The 14,183-nt window shown below is 39.6% G+C and overlaps 1 protein-coding gene across 8 annotated transcripts in view; it reads left to right on the top strand.

Annotated features, from left to right (window-relative positions):
- MID1 (midline 1) overlaps window positions 1-14,183 on the top strand; it is a 376,348-nt gene that overhangs the window by 312,128 nt on the left and 50,037 nt on the right. For all 8 annotated transcript variants that reach the window (XM_036840249.1, XM_036840256.1, XM_036840252.1 and 5 more), the window contains 2 exons: window positions 4,170-4,277; window positions 13,465-13,613. In XM_036840249.1, coding sequence (XP_036696144.1) covers window positions 4,170-4,277; window positions 13,465-13,613 — 257 coding nt within the window. The remainder of the gene's footprint in view (window positions 1-4,169; window positions 4,278-13,464; window positions 13,614-14,183) is intronic.

Raw genomic sequence — 14,183 nt, 5'->3', positions numbered from 1 at the left:
AATTCAACTATATAAGACAAATGGCCCAATTACATAATGAGCAAAGGATCTGAATAGTCTTATCTCTAAATTAGGTACACATATGGCCAAGAAGCACATGAAAAGATGCTCAACATCATTAGCCATCAGGGAAATGCAAATCAAAACCACAATGAGATGCCACTCCACACCCACTAGGATGAATAAAACAAAAAAGACAGACAGTATCAAGTGTTGACAAGGATGTGGAGAAATTGGAAGCCTCACATACTTCTTGTTGGAATATAAAATGATGCGGCCCCTTTGGAAAACAGTTTGGCAGTTCCTCAAAAAGTTAAACACAGAATTAACATGTGACCCGGCAATTCTACTCCTATACTCAAGAAGAATGAATACATATGTGCACACAAAAATTTATACATGAATGTTCATAGCAATATTGTTTATAGTAACTAAAAAGTAGAAGCACTCCACATGTCCATCTACTAGAGAATGGATAAACAAAATGTGGTATATTGCTTAAATGGAATAATATTTGGCATAAAAAGGAATGAAGTACTGACACATGCTATGACTTGGAGAAATCTTGAAAACATTATGCTAAGTGAAATAAGCCAGACAAAAAGGATCGCATATTGTTTGATTCCATTTTTATGAAATGTCCAGAACAGGCAAATCCATAAAGAGACAGAATATAGATTAGTGGTTACCTAAGCCTCGAAATGGGGTGGGTAGCAAGAATGTGGAGTTACTGCAAATGGGTGTGGGAATTCTTTAGGGGGTATTGAAAGTTTTCTAAAATTAGATTGTGATGATGATTATGGAACTCTGAATACACTCAAACCCACAAACCGTACACTTTAAATGGGTGAATTTTATGATATGTGAAGTATATTTCAATAAGGCTGTAAAAAAAAAAATCAACACCCTTCCCCCTAAAAAAACAACTTAAGACATATTTTTGTGTCTATACAGTCCTAGAAAACCAATAAATCCAATACCTGCATATTGAGTGCTTGTAATATATCATGAGAGCTACTTGCTTCATTACATTTTACCTTGTCTCTTGTTGGAAGATCATTTTCACTATCTGTTCATTCAACAAATAGTTTTTGAATGCCTATTTTGTGCCAAATATGGTGCCAGATGCTTGGGATAGATGTCTCATTTCATACAACAGCCAGAGATCCCTCCCTTTATGGAGCTTGCATCCAATTGGATTTACCTTGATTGTATGTTCAAGTACAACTTAGCTCTGAGGGCTCATTCTAGGAGATACTTTTCAAGTGTAAGGTGCTATTTTCCAGAAATTTCACTTTCTCCATTATAATGGGCCCATGGTTTCAATATGATCCCATCCTTTTCACAGCTCGGTTGTAGTCAGTTATTAAATTCAGTTTGAAGTCAAAAGAAATGACAAGAAATTTCTTGAGAGTAGTGGGGTTTCAAGTAAATATTTCCATAGATAGCTCAACTTATTTGAGAAGCCTCAAGGGAACTAGAAATGATGACAGAAAAGTAATGGTAAGAGAAATTGAGCCCAGTGATTAACTTCCTTGAAATATTAGCCTGAGTTCCACGTTCTGTGCTTGTCCGTTAATGCATTCTTAATTCTTTCTTTTGTTTATTAAACATTTAGCAAATATGTCTGTGTGCTAATCTGACATAGGACATGATCTCATAGTTCGCTGCAAACGGCCAGTGACCATCATCTTCTCAATAAGACGGTATCTTGAGTTGTTTCTCTGCCCTGTCTTACAGTGATCAGGAATAAAACTCAAGGAATCCTGGTCTCTGGAAACAGGACATGATTTCTCTGAACAGCCATCAGTGAATTTTTATTCTGAACTCCTGACCCCACTTCCGGTTTGTGTCATTCATAGAGATTGAAATTACTCCAGTTAAAGAAAGTATCCCTAATCAAAAGGGCTTAATGACTGGGCCATGTCTCCTCCCTGAGTTATACTGGAATAATCAATGCTATTGTCGTTCTTTGTAACACTGCAGCTTCTCCTGCGCTGTGTTAAAATCATAAAACTCATGCATGCTATCTCCATTTCCCACAGCTGTGATTTCTGGGTCTCTGTCTGTGAATAAGCATTTCAGAATTGTCATGAGATGGAGGAAATAGCACGTGCAGAGTATTTCCCAAGCCCAGTTGCCAAGAATGAGCTAATTTTAACCCTCCCTTGCATACAATGAGCCTTAAAAACTTCAAATACAAGCCATTCTACAATGATCTACCTTTCCAGGAGAATGGCAGGCTTTCACTGTAGAACCCCGGTCTTCCTGAAATATACCAGAAGTAAGATTTAAAATTATGTCATAAGATTAATAAGATATTCAACCATCCTTTTCCTTTTTGATGTTTTTATAGTGATTAAATACAAAGTTCATGTCTGTATATAAAAGAAAAGTTAAATAAATGTAATGTAACCTTGCTGTCTTGCTTTTGGAAAATTTGTCCAAAGATACTGATCATAATCTATCCTCCATAAAAGAATAATATTAGTTTTTTCTAACTTTTTATGTTTAACAGGCTAAAATTGCACTTTCCTTCAAAATATAAAAGCAGGAATTGCAAATATATTTCAAGTGTCAATTTTCAATCAATTGGTAATAGCTACGTACATGGTGTGTTAAGAAAGATCCTGAGGGACTTCCCTGGTGGTCCAGTGGTTAAGACTCTGTGCTCCCAGTGCAGGGGGCCTGGGTTCGACCCCTGGTCAGGGAGCTAGATCCTGCATGCCACAACTAAAGATCCCGCACATGGCAACAAAGATCCCGCATGCTGCAACTAAGACCCAGCACGGCCAAATAAATAAATATTTTTTTAAAAAAAGAAAGATCCTGAGGTTCAGTATGGCTTAGCAAAAAAGACTGCTATCATTGGATAATAAATGTTTTCCAGAGGTGCAAGAAGATAGGGAGTGGACATGTAAGTCCTATATTTGCCATCCCTGCATAATTGGAAGAAGAGTTAACATTTAAAATATCTTTTCATAGGGAACACTCTTGCACTGTTGGTAGGAATGAAAATTGATACAGCCACTATGGAGAACAGTATGGAGGTTCCTTAAAAAACGAAAAATAGAACTACCGTAGGACCCAGCAATCCCACTACTGGGCATATACCCCGAGAAAACCATTATTCAAAAAGAGACATGTACCACAATGTTCACTGCAGCACTGTTTACAATAGCCAGGACATGGAAGCAACCTAAGTGTCCATCGACAGATGAATGGATAAAGAAGATGTGGCACATATATACAATGGAATATTACTCAGCCATAAAAAGAAACGAAACTGAACTATGTGTAGTGAGGTGGATGGACCTAGAGTCTGTCATACAGAGTGAAGTAAGTCAGAAAGAAAAATAAATACGGTATGCTAACACGTATATATGGAATCTAAAAAAAAAAAAGGTTCTGAAGAACCTAGGGGCAGGAAAGGAATAAAGATGCAGACGTAGAGAATGGACTTGAGGACGGGGAGGGGGAAGGGTAAGCTGGGACAAAGTGAGAGAGTGGCATTGACATATATACACTACCAGATGTAAAATAGGTAGCTGGTGGGAAGCAGCCGCATAGCACAGGGAGGTCAGCTCAGTGCTTTGTGACCACCTACAGGGGTGGGATAGGGAGGGTGGGAGGGAGACGCAAGAGGGAGGGGACATTGGGATATATGTATACGTACAGCTGATTCACTTTGTTGTACAGCAGAAACTAACAGAACATTGTAAAGCAATTATACTCCAATAAAGATGTTAAAAAAAAGAAAACAGTAGACAAATAAAAAAATAAAATATCTTTTCATGACAGATATAGAGAACAAACTAGTGGTTACCAGTGGGGAGAGGGAAGAGGGGAGGGGCAAGATGGGGTAGGGGAATAAGAGGTACAAACTACTATGTATAAAATAGATAAGCTACAAGGATATATTGTACAACACAGGGAATATAGCCAATATTTAATAATAACTATAAGTGGAATATAACCTTTAAAAATTGTGAATCACTATGTTGTACACCTGAAACTTATATAATATTGTATAGCAACTATACCTCAATAAATTCTTTAATAAAATATTTTTTCAGCAATTACCAGAAATATACTAGTCTACATTTAAAAAAGAGCATTTAACTAAAACAAACACCAAATTAATGCTCACCATTTTATCTATCCCATAGGTCAATGCATCACGTCAAGAAGCCAAATTGATGGAGGAGTGTGATCTTCTTATTGAGATCATTCAGCAAAGACGACAAATTATTGGAACCAAGATCAAAGAAGGGAAGGTACGATTTCTAGGGCTGAAGGTCTTGTATTCTCTACCTAGAGAAAATATACTCCCATGCACTTCAATAGCTTAGGAAATATTGAATGACCCCTTTTTCTATATTGTCTGTCATCTCGTCCTAAGTCTTTAAGACGTAGTTCAAAGCCTCTTGGTTGGCCATTTTTTCCTCCACCCTTTCTTTGTGTTATGGTCTCCTATGCACACCTGTAATACAAAGGCTGCTCCATTCCCCAACTCCAGGGCACAGCATGGAGCTCTGGTCTGTTATAGCCACTGTCTTCCATCTCTCTTCTCTATGAGAAGGTGGGTTCCATAGAGGAAAAGTTCATTTCATATTTATTGCTATATCCTAGCAATCAAAACAGTATTAAATAAATGTTTAAATGAATCAGACTTTATATACAGAAATTATGAAGTGCTTTCTCATGCTCTTGAGGGAATTTAGACAGGTGTCATTTCATCATGGCAAAACTCCTGTAGTTTCACTACATCTTATACCCCTTTGTGGATATACAGTATTAATAGTACTTCTTGGCTAATGTTTGTATGTTTAAAATTCCTATGGTTTTATAGTAAACTATATTCAAAAACAATTCACAAATTTAGGTTATATTCTTCATGGCCATCTTCTTATTTATTCAAAATTCATTCAGAAATGTTGATAACTTAAGAATCCATCACTTTATTCTATTTTTAAATTAGTCATTTTTTTTTAAAATATCAGTTCTATTCGTTTAAACTGTTTTTTTTTTTTTAATTTATTTTTGGCTGCATTTGGTCTTCGTTTCTGTGCGAGGGCTTTCTCCATTTGCGGCAAGTGGGGGCCACTCTTCATCACGGTGCGCGGGCCTCTCACTATCGCGGCCTCTCTTGTTGCGGAGCACAGGCTCCAGACGCGCAGGCTCAGTAGTTGTGACTCACGGGCCTTGTCGCTCTGCGACATGTGGGATCTTCCCAGACCAGGGCTCGAACCTGTGTTCCCTGCATTAGCAGGCAGATTCTCAACCACTGCGCCACCAGGGAAGCCCCAAAATTAGTCATATTTTTATTGAAATACTTACGATCTACTTTATTTTCCCCATTTCTCTGCCACCCTCACAAGACAATTTTGTAAATATCTAAAAATAGAAACATTCCTTCCAGACCCAGTCAATTCATGAATTTCTATTATTACTGCTCATAACTATAATGACACGTATAATTAAATCCAGTTGGCAAGTATTAAGTGGTACACAGAGATTACAACAGCTAATATATGTCCTCTTCTCTGTTTTCTTCAAACTTTTTAAAATTAATTATTTTATTTTTATTTTTAAATTAATTTATTTATTATTTATTTATTTTCTTTAAATTTTTGACTGTGTTGGGTCTTCGTTTCTGTGCGAGGGCTTTCTCTCGTTGCGGCGAGCGGGGGCCACTCTTCATCGCGGTGCGCGGGCCTCTCACTATCGCGGCCTCTCTTGTTGCGGAGCACAGGCTCCAGACGCGCAGGCTCAGTAGTTGTGGCTCACGGGCCCAGTTGCTCCGCGGCATGTGGGATCTTCCCAGACCAGGGCTCGAACCCGTGTCCCCTGCATTGGCAGGCAGAATCTCAACCACTGCGCCACCAGGGAAGCCCTGTTTTCTTCAAACTTTGAAAGGTGCTTCTAATATTGAAGAATGTTTTAGACTGCTTTGTCTGTATAGATTGAAAAATATGTATACATGTACATTGTGATGGTGATCAGAAAAGTTGAAGTCAAATCAAATAGTTCTGGAAGCTGTTCCAGTAGATTATCAAATTAATACACAATTATTCCCTGGCCAGGGACGGACTCAGATGTGTTGAACAGCTACTTTCCCCCACATAAAAATTATCCTGAATGTCAGCCTGGAATCTGTACAGGATCTACTTCCTCTTCTGTCATCATGCACCATGTGTATTTCTCTTAATACCTGACGTCTTTCAGGTTCTCAGGCACATGAGAGCCTGAAAACAGCTGTGATTAATTATTAACGTACATGTGGAAGGTAATTTGTTGCCTTTACGTGGTCGTGTGCAGGGATCAGCTCTCAGTATGCATATTACTTCCTTATTGCTGCTGGAACAGATTACCCCAAACTTGGTGGCTTAAAACAACACAGATTTATTGATACCTGACCTTTTGGAGGTCAGAAGTCTAAAATCAGTCACAACTGGGCTAAAGTCAAGATTTCAGCAGTGCTGTTTCTTTCTGGAGGCTCTAGGACAGAATCCATTTCTTTTCTGGCTTTTAGAAGCCACCCACATTCCTTGGCTTGTGGTTTCTTCATCATATCACTCTGAGCATTGCACCCATCCTGAAATCTCTTTGTCTGGCACAGACTCTCCTGGTTCTCTCTCATAAGGACCCTTATAATTACATTGGGGTCAACCAGATAATCTAGGATATCCCCCATCTCCAGATCCTGCACTTAATCACATCTGCAAAGTCCCTTTTGTCATGTAAGGTAACATATTTTTAAAACTCCTGGGATTAGGATGTGGGCATCTTTGGGGGCCCTTATTCAGCCTGCAGTGACTCTCCGCCACAACTTCCTGGCCAGCAGGTCTTCCTTCCCCTTACGTAACTTCCCAGCATGAGGGTTCCTCTCATGAGCTAGAGCAAAGTAGCGAAGGGGTGTGTGTCCCCAGTTCCAGCCATGGTGATGCATGGGCTTCATGCTCTGGTGCACCCACTCTACCCTGGACACATGTCCGTGATAGAGAACATAGTAAAATAGAAGAGCAAAGAGACACATAGCTGGGCCCAAAACCAGATGAACATCTCCATGGGCCAGAAACAGAGGAAAACTACAAAGCCATGATGGTGGCTTTTTAAGACACAGGCTCCTGGGACTTGGTCTGGAAGAGACTAAAGCAGCTACACCTTCAACTCCTATGGCTAAATAGTTTTGGAAATGTTGGGGTAAAAGGGCTAGAAATGCTCCAGATGGTATGGGAAAGTGAAATCAGGCTCATCGGTTAATGCCATGGGCTGTGTAAGGCTTCTCATTTCATTCAAAGGGACCGAAAACAGATTATTGCCAGCCTTCACCTAGGGTCATAGCTGTTAGCAAACTTCAGGCCTGGGAGTCTAGAGCAAGTCAGCTGGGTTGGAGCCTGGCTCTGCGCTGTTTCTGATACCTCCACAAAATGGGAGCCTCAGAAGTGCAGAGATAATACAAGATTCTGGAATGAGGACCCCCAAGGATGAGGTGAAGGAGACTGTAAAACAGACAGGATAGGCTAAGCAAGGTGGGGGAGGGAGAAAAACATTATGAATGACTTCAGCCCTTGAAAACAGAAACTCAAACCACAATTCCAAAGCAAATAAAGAGATCTTGAATTTCTAAAAATACAGCCAACAAAATCAAAGACATTTTCTCAACTCAGTTGAAATTAATTTTATGTGAAAATGTTAAGAAGATGTTCAAAGAGATACATGAAGGAATGACTTCTATCTTCAAAGAGCAAAAAATTGTGAAACCACAAAAGAAGGATGTGAAATAAGAAAAAAAAATAGATATAAAAATAACAAATTAGAAGTTTCGGAGGGAAAAACGTATGCACTGAAATGGCAAAGAAAACTCAGTGGGAAGGGAATTTTGGAAGCTGAGTTTTAGCCTCCACATAGGGGAGGCTGTCTACACATAAGGATAGGAAACTTGATCCATACTTCACACCACATACAAAAATTAAATGTCAATGGATCATATACCTCAATGTAAAAGGTAAAAACTCTGAAAATTCTAGAAGAAAGAAAACGTGGGAGGAAATCTTGGCGAGCTTTGGTTGGCCAAAGATTATATACACTGGCAGAAACATAAAAGAAATATTTACAAACTATAGAGATAATTATATATTGTATTTCACCAAAAGTAAAAACTTCTCAAAAGGCACTCTTAAGAGAATGTAAAGACAAGCCACATATTAGGAGAAAATACTTATAAATTATTTATTTAATAAAGTAATCGTATCCAGAATATATAACAAGTTCTCAAAACTCATTAATAAGGAAATAGATGACCCCTTCACCAAAATGGATAAAAGATTTGAACAGATACTTTACCAAAGAAGGTATAAGGCTGGCAAGTAAGCACATGAAAGGATGTTCAAAGTCATTAATAATTAAGGAAATGCAAATTAAAACCTCAATGAGATACCACTACTTACCTACTAGGATAGTTAAATTAAAAAGATGGACCATGCCAAGTGTTGGTGAGAATGTGGAGGAACTATAGCTCACACACTGTTTCTAAGAATGGAGACGGTATATTTTAGAAAACTGTTTGGCAGGTTCTTAAGTAGTTAAACATACACTTACCATTCGATCCAGCCATTCTAGGTGTTTACCAAGAAAAATGAAAGCGGATGTTTATATAAAACTTGTATGTGAATTTTCACGTTAATATTAAGGGTAATATTAAGGGTAATTTCCTGACTGGAAATGACCCGAAGTCTATCAACAGATGAATAGATGAACGGTTTGTGGCATTTCCATACAATGCAGTACTATCCAGCAAGGAGTGAACTCTTGACACATGCAACAACATGAATCTCAATACAATTATTGTGAGTGAAAGAAGCCAGACAGAAAATAGTATATACTGCATGAGTATATTCATACAAAATTCTAGAAATAACACTTTCTAATCATCTACAGTGACAGAAAACAAATCAGTGGACGCTTAGCGATGAGTGACAGAGGGGTGGGCGGGATGAATTACAAAGGGACAGGAGGAGAATGGGGGGGGTGATATATATGTTCATTATCTTGAATGTGAGGACTGTTTAATGGGTTTACACATATTTGAAAACTAATCAGATTTGTACTTGAAATATGTGCAGTTTCTTACATATTAATTATATCTCAGTAAAGCTGTTTGTAAGACAAGTAAATTGTACATTTATACAATGGAACAGTCTTCAGAAATTAAAAGTAACGAACTAGGGTGATACGTATTCATATGGACAAATCACAAAAATAGAAGCAAGTTTTATGATTCTTAGGGAATGAGAAATATTATATAAAGTTTGATGAACTACAAAAAAATCCCATAGAATGTTTAGGCATATATACATCAACATGCTTGGGAGTCATCAAGAGGGTGTTCTCCTCTGGAGAGGGACATGAATTAAATTAGGGAGGGACGCACAAAGGCTTAAATGCCATCGATAATATTTTACTTCCTTTTGAAAAATCAGACGCTAGTATGATGAAAACACTGACATTTGCTAAAGCTGGTACTGTGTATGGGAAAGTTGATCATATAACTTTAAAAACGGTCCGTATGTTTGAGATGTGTCACTTTTTTAAAGTGCACGTTTGCTCAGGGATATAATCTCAGCAGGCAGTGTTATTTGGGAAAGATGAAGAGACGAAGGCCCCGTTCAGCTTTCCATTGAGTTACTACTTTGGTACACGACCGAGGACTGGTTCATCCCAGACCTGAGAATTCACAGTGACTAAGTCCCTGGCCAGGGCATTGGGTGTCAGAGATACGTTTTAAAGAAAAGAACATGGGTGCTGACACCCTGGAAATCAGAGAGGCTGGGCGGGGAGGGCAAGTATGGACTTGGTGCCCAGTCTGGGTGCCCAGGCTGGTGGTTGGGAAGTCTGAAGACACTCAATCCAGAGAAGGGCTAGTGACTTTGCCCTCATCTGTCTCTGGCGCCAATCGCAATGCCATTCGATCTGGAGGAAACAAACGCACCGCAAATCCTCCAACTGGGGAGGTTGCCTATCAGGCGATATTACACATGAGCACATGCTGGTAATTCCTGCTCTCAGACCATTGCACCTTCTTTGAAATAAATAGCTCAACAGCCTTTATACTTAGACTGATTGAAGAGTCTGAAGCTCTGAGACTCCCCGGGAAAGAACTGGCTTATTTCTTCAGTAATAGGGGATAAATTTCACGCCAACACAGGAAAAGCTGACAGCACACTCCAGATTAAGCCAATTATGTGTCTTTGTTCAGACACATACCTATGGTAGAAGGCTGCAGCTAAAGAGAAAAAGGGTCCCTTCTCGTCACTGCTTTTATGTACTCTGAATCTCCAAAATGTAAGATAATTACCCTGGACTACATGTCAGGGCTTTTGTATAGCCTGATAGAACCACTGAGGACAGTCCTTGTTGATTCAGATACTTGTTTTAATTGAGGACCAATGGTTTGGACCTAACAACTTTGGCATGGGAACCCTACGTATATATAAAAGCATTTAAAATACATTTAAAGAAAAATAAAGGGCCACTTTTAAAAAGCATTTGTAAGGTAAAATAAACAGCAAATAGATTGATTTAAATAGGCCTATGTCCCCAAAAGGAGGCAGAGTATTTCCATGATGAGTGTGGAGTGAATTCCACACATTATAACGTGCCGTCGCACTTCCCAAAGGAAAAAAAGAACAGTGCCAACGTGGAAAAACTTTTAAGTAATATATTAAAAAAGTGTTTTCTAATGAAGAAATCCGTATATTGCTAAACACTCAGTGTCTGATTCTGAAGTGTGGTACCACATAGGACAGTGTTTCACAGAGTGTGTTCAAATGCAGGGCCATCTGACCAGAATCGTTTAAGTCAGCAAACTTTTTCTGTAAAGGGCCAGATAATGAATATTTTAGGTTTTGCCCTTCGGTCTCTATCGTAACAGGTCGCTGCTGCCCGACAGTGTAGTGTGAAAGCAGCCACAGATGATTCAGAAACAGATGCACGTGCCAGTGTGCCATTAAAACTTTATTTGCACAAACAGGTAGTGTGCTGGATATGGCCCACAGACCATAGTTTGTGAACTAACTTAGAAAAGTTTTTCTTTTCTTTTTTCTTTTTACTGAAACCCACAGTAAAAAATACATATAACATCAAACCCAGCACTGACACACACACACACACACACACACACACACACACACACACACACACACACAGAGAGAAATAAGTTTTACAAAACTTATCTTGCCCTTTCTACCAGGAATGCTTTCTGCTACCTTCTTTTCTCCTCTCCTCTTTCATTTAGTTTTTTCAATGCTAATCCTGTCCATACGGACGATTCATCACCTGCAGATCAAAAAACATTCATTGCTTGTTAAAATGCAGATTCCTGCCACCCTGCCAATTACAACTCCTCACCTAGGATATGTGAGGGCCGGCCCAAACATCTACAGTTTTTCTTTAACAAAGGTCCCCAGCTGATTCTTGTGCACACCAGGTTTGAAAAGCTCCAATCTGGTATATCAGATGGAATTGTACACTGAACTAAAATTAAAATTACGCCAACAGTTTTCTGTAAAAAATTCCTATATTTTCAAAGGAGGCTCTCATTTTGGCTTGCTTCAACTTATGCATGATTTAGGGCTTTTTTTTTTTTTGCTTCTTCCTTTTCCTCTTATGTCGCTTTTAATTTCCAGTATCATGATAGAAATTTTTTAAAAAAGAAGAAAATGGAGTTCAAGCATTTTTCCATTTGTCGTCTGTGTGGTCACTATTATTAGGTATACCGGAAGGACATGAAGTTATTCAAAAGGAATATTTGGTCCTTATTTTGTTGTTGCTGTTAGAACTGTATTAAATATCTTCAATTCTGCTATGTAATTGAAAGCATTCTTTATGTTATGTGATTAAATATTTCTTCCTCTGACAATTTCTTATGGATGCGTTCTAATACCTTGAATTGGACTCTGTGCCTTTCTTAGCTTTACCTTTGGATATAATGATGTTAGCAGCTGAATTCTATTTGGTGTAAAATAAGTGTTATTTTATTCAACTAATGAACACAGTTAATCTGCGGTGATGGTCACTATAATTATATACAATGAGGTAAATCTTTTACCGGGCTTAAGATAACATACTCTTTGCCCCAGAGTTTTGACACTTCATTTCTCTAAGCCTTTACTTTCAAGAATCTTTCTCACCCTTGCCTGCAGTCTTGTGGCTGATGCCTCACGATTCAGCGTTCATTTCCTTTGTTTGCTGTAGTAGGACAGAGCTGAAATTGGACAGCCCTCAGAGGCCTCAAGTCCTGACATCTCCTTCCTTCCTTTTCTTCGATTAGACTTGCGCGGGGACGATAATGATGACTTGGAGAAAGGAGGAATTTCTTGGAGTTAGCAGGAATTCTGGAGGGAGCCTGAGCCAGCCTTGTCTGTAAAACAGATGAACTGGCCTCCTCCCTACCCTTTCACCCAGGGCTGTTTTCCGTTCCAGAATGATCATAAAGCCGGCCAAGACCTGTCCCAGGCTGTGTGCACCGGGGCACCAGGCGCACGGCAATTCCAATTAGCCGTCTCATTTGAACTTGGCATCTGGCCAGAGGGCTTCATCTCTGAGCACATTTCAAACACCAGAGCGAATGGTCAAGTGGGTTACCGTGGACTTATCTTGGCCTGCCCCAGAGGTTATGGTCAATTACGTTTGAGGGTCGTTTGCAAGCAAGACGGAATCAGGAGTTGGAATGGAGGTTGGAACCAAACGTGCGTTTTTATCCCGACTGGGAAATGCTTATCAAAATAGTTTTAGTTATCAAGTAAGCACAAAGTGCCTGGAAATGACGTTCCTGGTGAGGGGAAATGGCCCAGCTGTGCTTTTTTTGGCTTTCTCTCATCTGTTCAACAGGAAAAATATTAATCAATGGAAAAAAATGCTCCCTTTCTGTTAATTTAACACATGAGTTTGAGATAGTGTGGGAAATAGTGATACCTAATGTTTTTACATCGCGATTTTATTACATGGATGGCAAAGAACTTTTTAGAAAATGGTTTTGACTTAAGGCACACATTTGTACCTATGGAGGTGTTTTATTTTCTCAATGGCCCAGCTGAAAAATTGAACTAGAGAAAGTTTCAGGGTTCCCTACGATCTTACGGTAATTGTGTGAGGGAAGGGGTCTGGTGACCCTCTGTAACGCACACTGGGCAACACCTTTTTCCCCCATCAACAGGGAAGCAATTCGCAATTCAGGGTTTCCTCTTAAAACAAATTAGCAACACTTCTCCAAGGAATAAAGAATAGCTAAGACAAGAGCGCCATAGCTGGGATTTCCGTCTTTCTCTGCCTCCTTTTTGAACGTTTACTGAAGGATGGCTCGCATACAATAAAACGCACACACCGGGAGGGGTCCAGCCCGACACATTTTCACTAAGCGAGCCCACCCGTGTAACCATCTCCGTGCCTCTTTTGTTCAAGGTGATGAGGCTTCGCAAACTGGCTCAGCAGATTGCAAAGTGCAAACAGTGCATTGAGCGGTCGGCATCACTCATCTCCCAAGCGGAACACTCTCTGAAGGAGAACGATCACGCGCGTTTCCTCCAGACCGCGAAGAATATCACTGAGAGGTGAGTGCGGGGGCTGCTGGGAAATTCTCTGGCGCCTGGGCTCCCGTGTCTGCGGTGTGATTGGTTGGCCTTGCCCTGCCTTGCCTTTGTTTGCATTTTCAAGGCTGAGTACCACAGAGAATAGAGGCTTTGAGGTGCTTTGTTCCAGCTAAAGATGCTTCCCTTTGACATGTCAGAGCCTTTTCAGTATCAACCTAGAGTTCAAGGCCTTTGAAACAAGAGTCCGCCAGTCAGAAAGAATAAAATCAGCCTGCTTTTAGTGGGGGAAGAAAGCTTATGCTGGCACAAAACAGCATTTACTGTGACTCTCAGACCTGATCTTATCGTATACTTGATAACAAAGCATCAAAATGAAGACCAAAACATAAAAGGGAATCTTTTCTTCCATCTCAGGGCTTATCTAGTTTTAAAAATCGCCCAGGTGTTATTCTCTGTTAGGCCTGTTTTTATTTGGTTGAGAAGCTTTGCCTCTCCTGAAAGGCCAAGGCCGACTCATGTGGGAGAGAAAGAAAGGACAAAACTGTCACCTTCATACCTCCTTCTTTTAAAATATTCTTTATTCTATGGTAG

This window comes from Balaenoptera musculus, chromosome X (assembly GCF_009873245.2).
Source record: "Balaenoptera musculus isolate JJ_BM4_2016_0621 chromosome X, mBalMus1.pri.v3, whole genome shotgun sequence".
Classification (NCBI taxonomy): Eukaryota; Metazoa; Chordata; class Mammalia; order Artiodactyla; family Balaenopteridae; genus Balaenoptera; species Balaenoptera musculus.
Note: the sequence above shows the minus strand (reverse complement) of the source record. Positions and strands in the feature narration are given on the sequence as shown.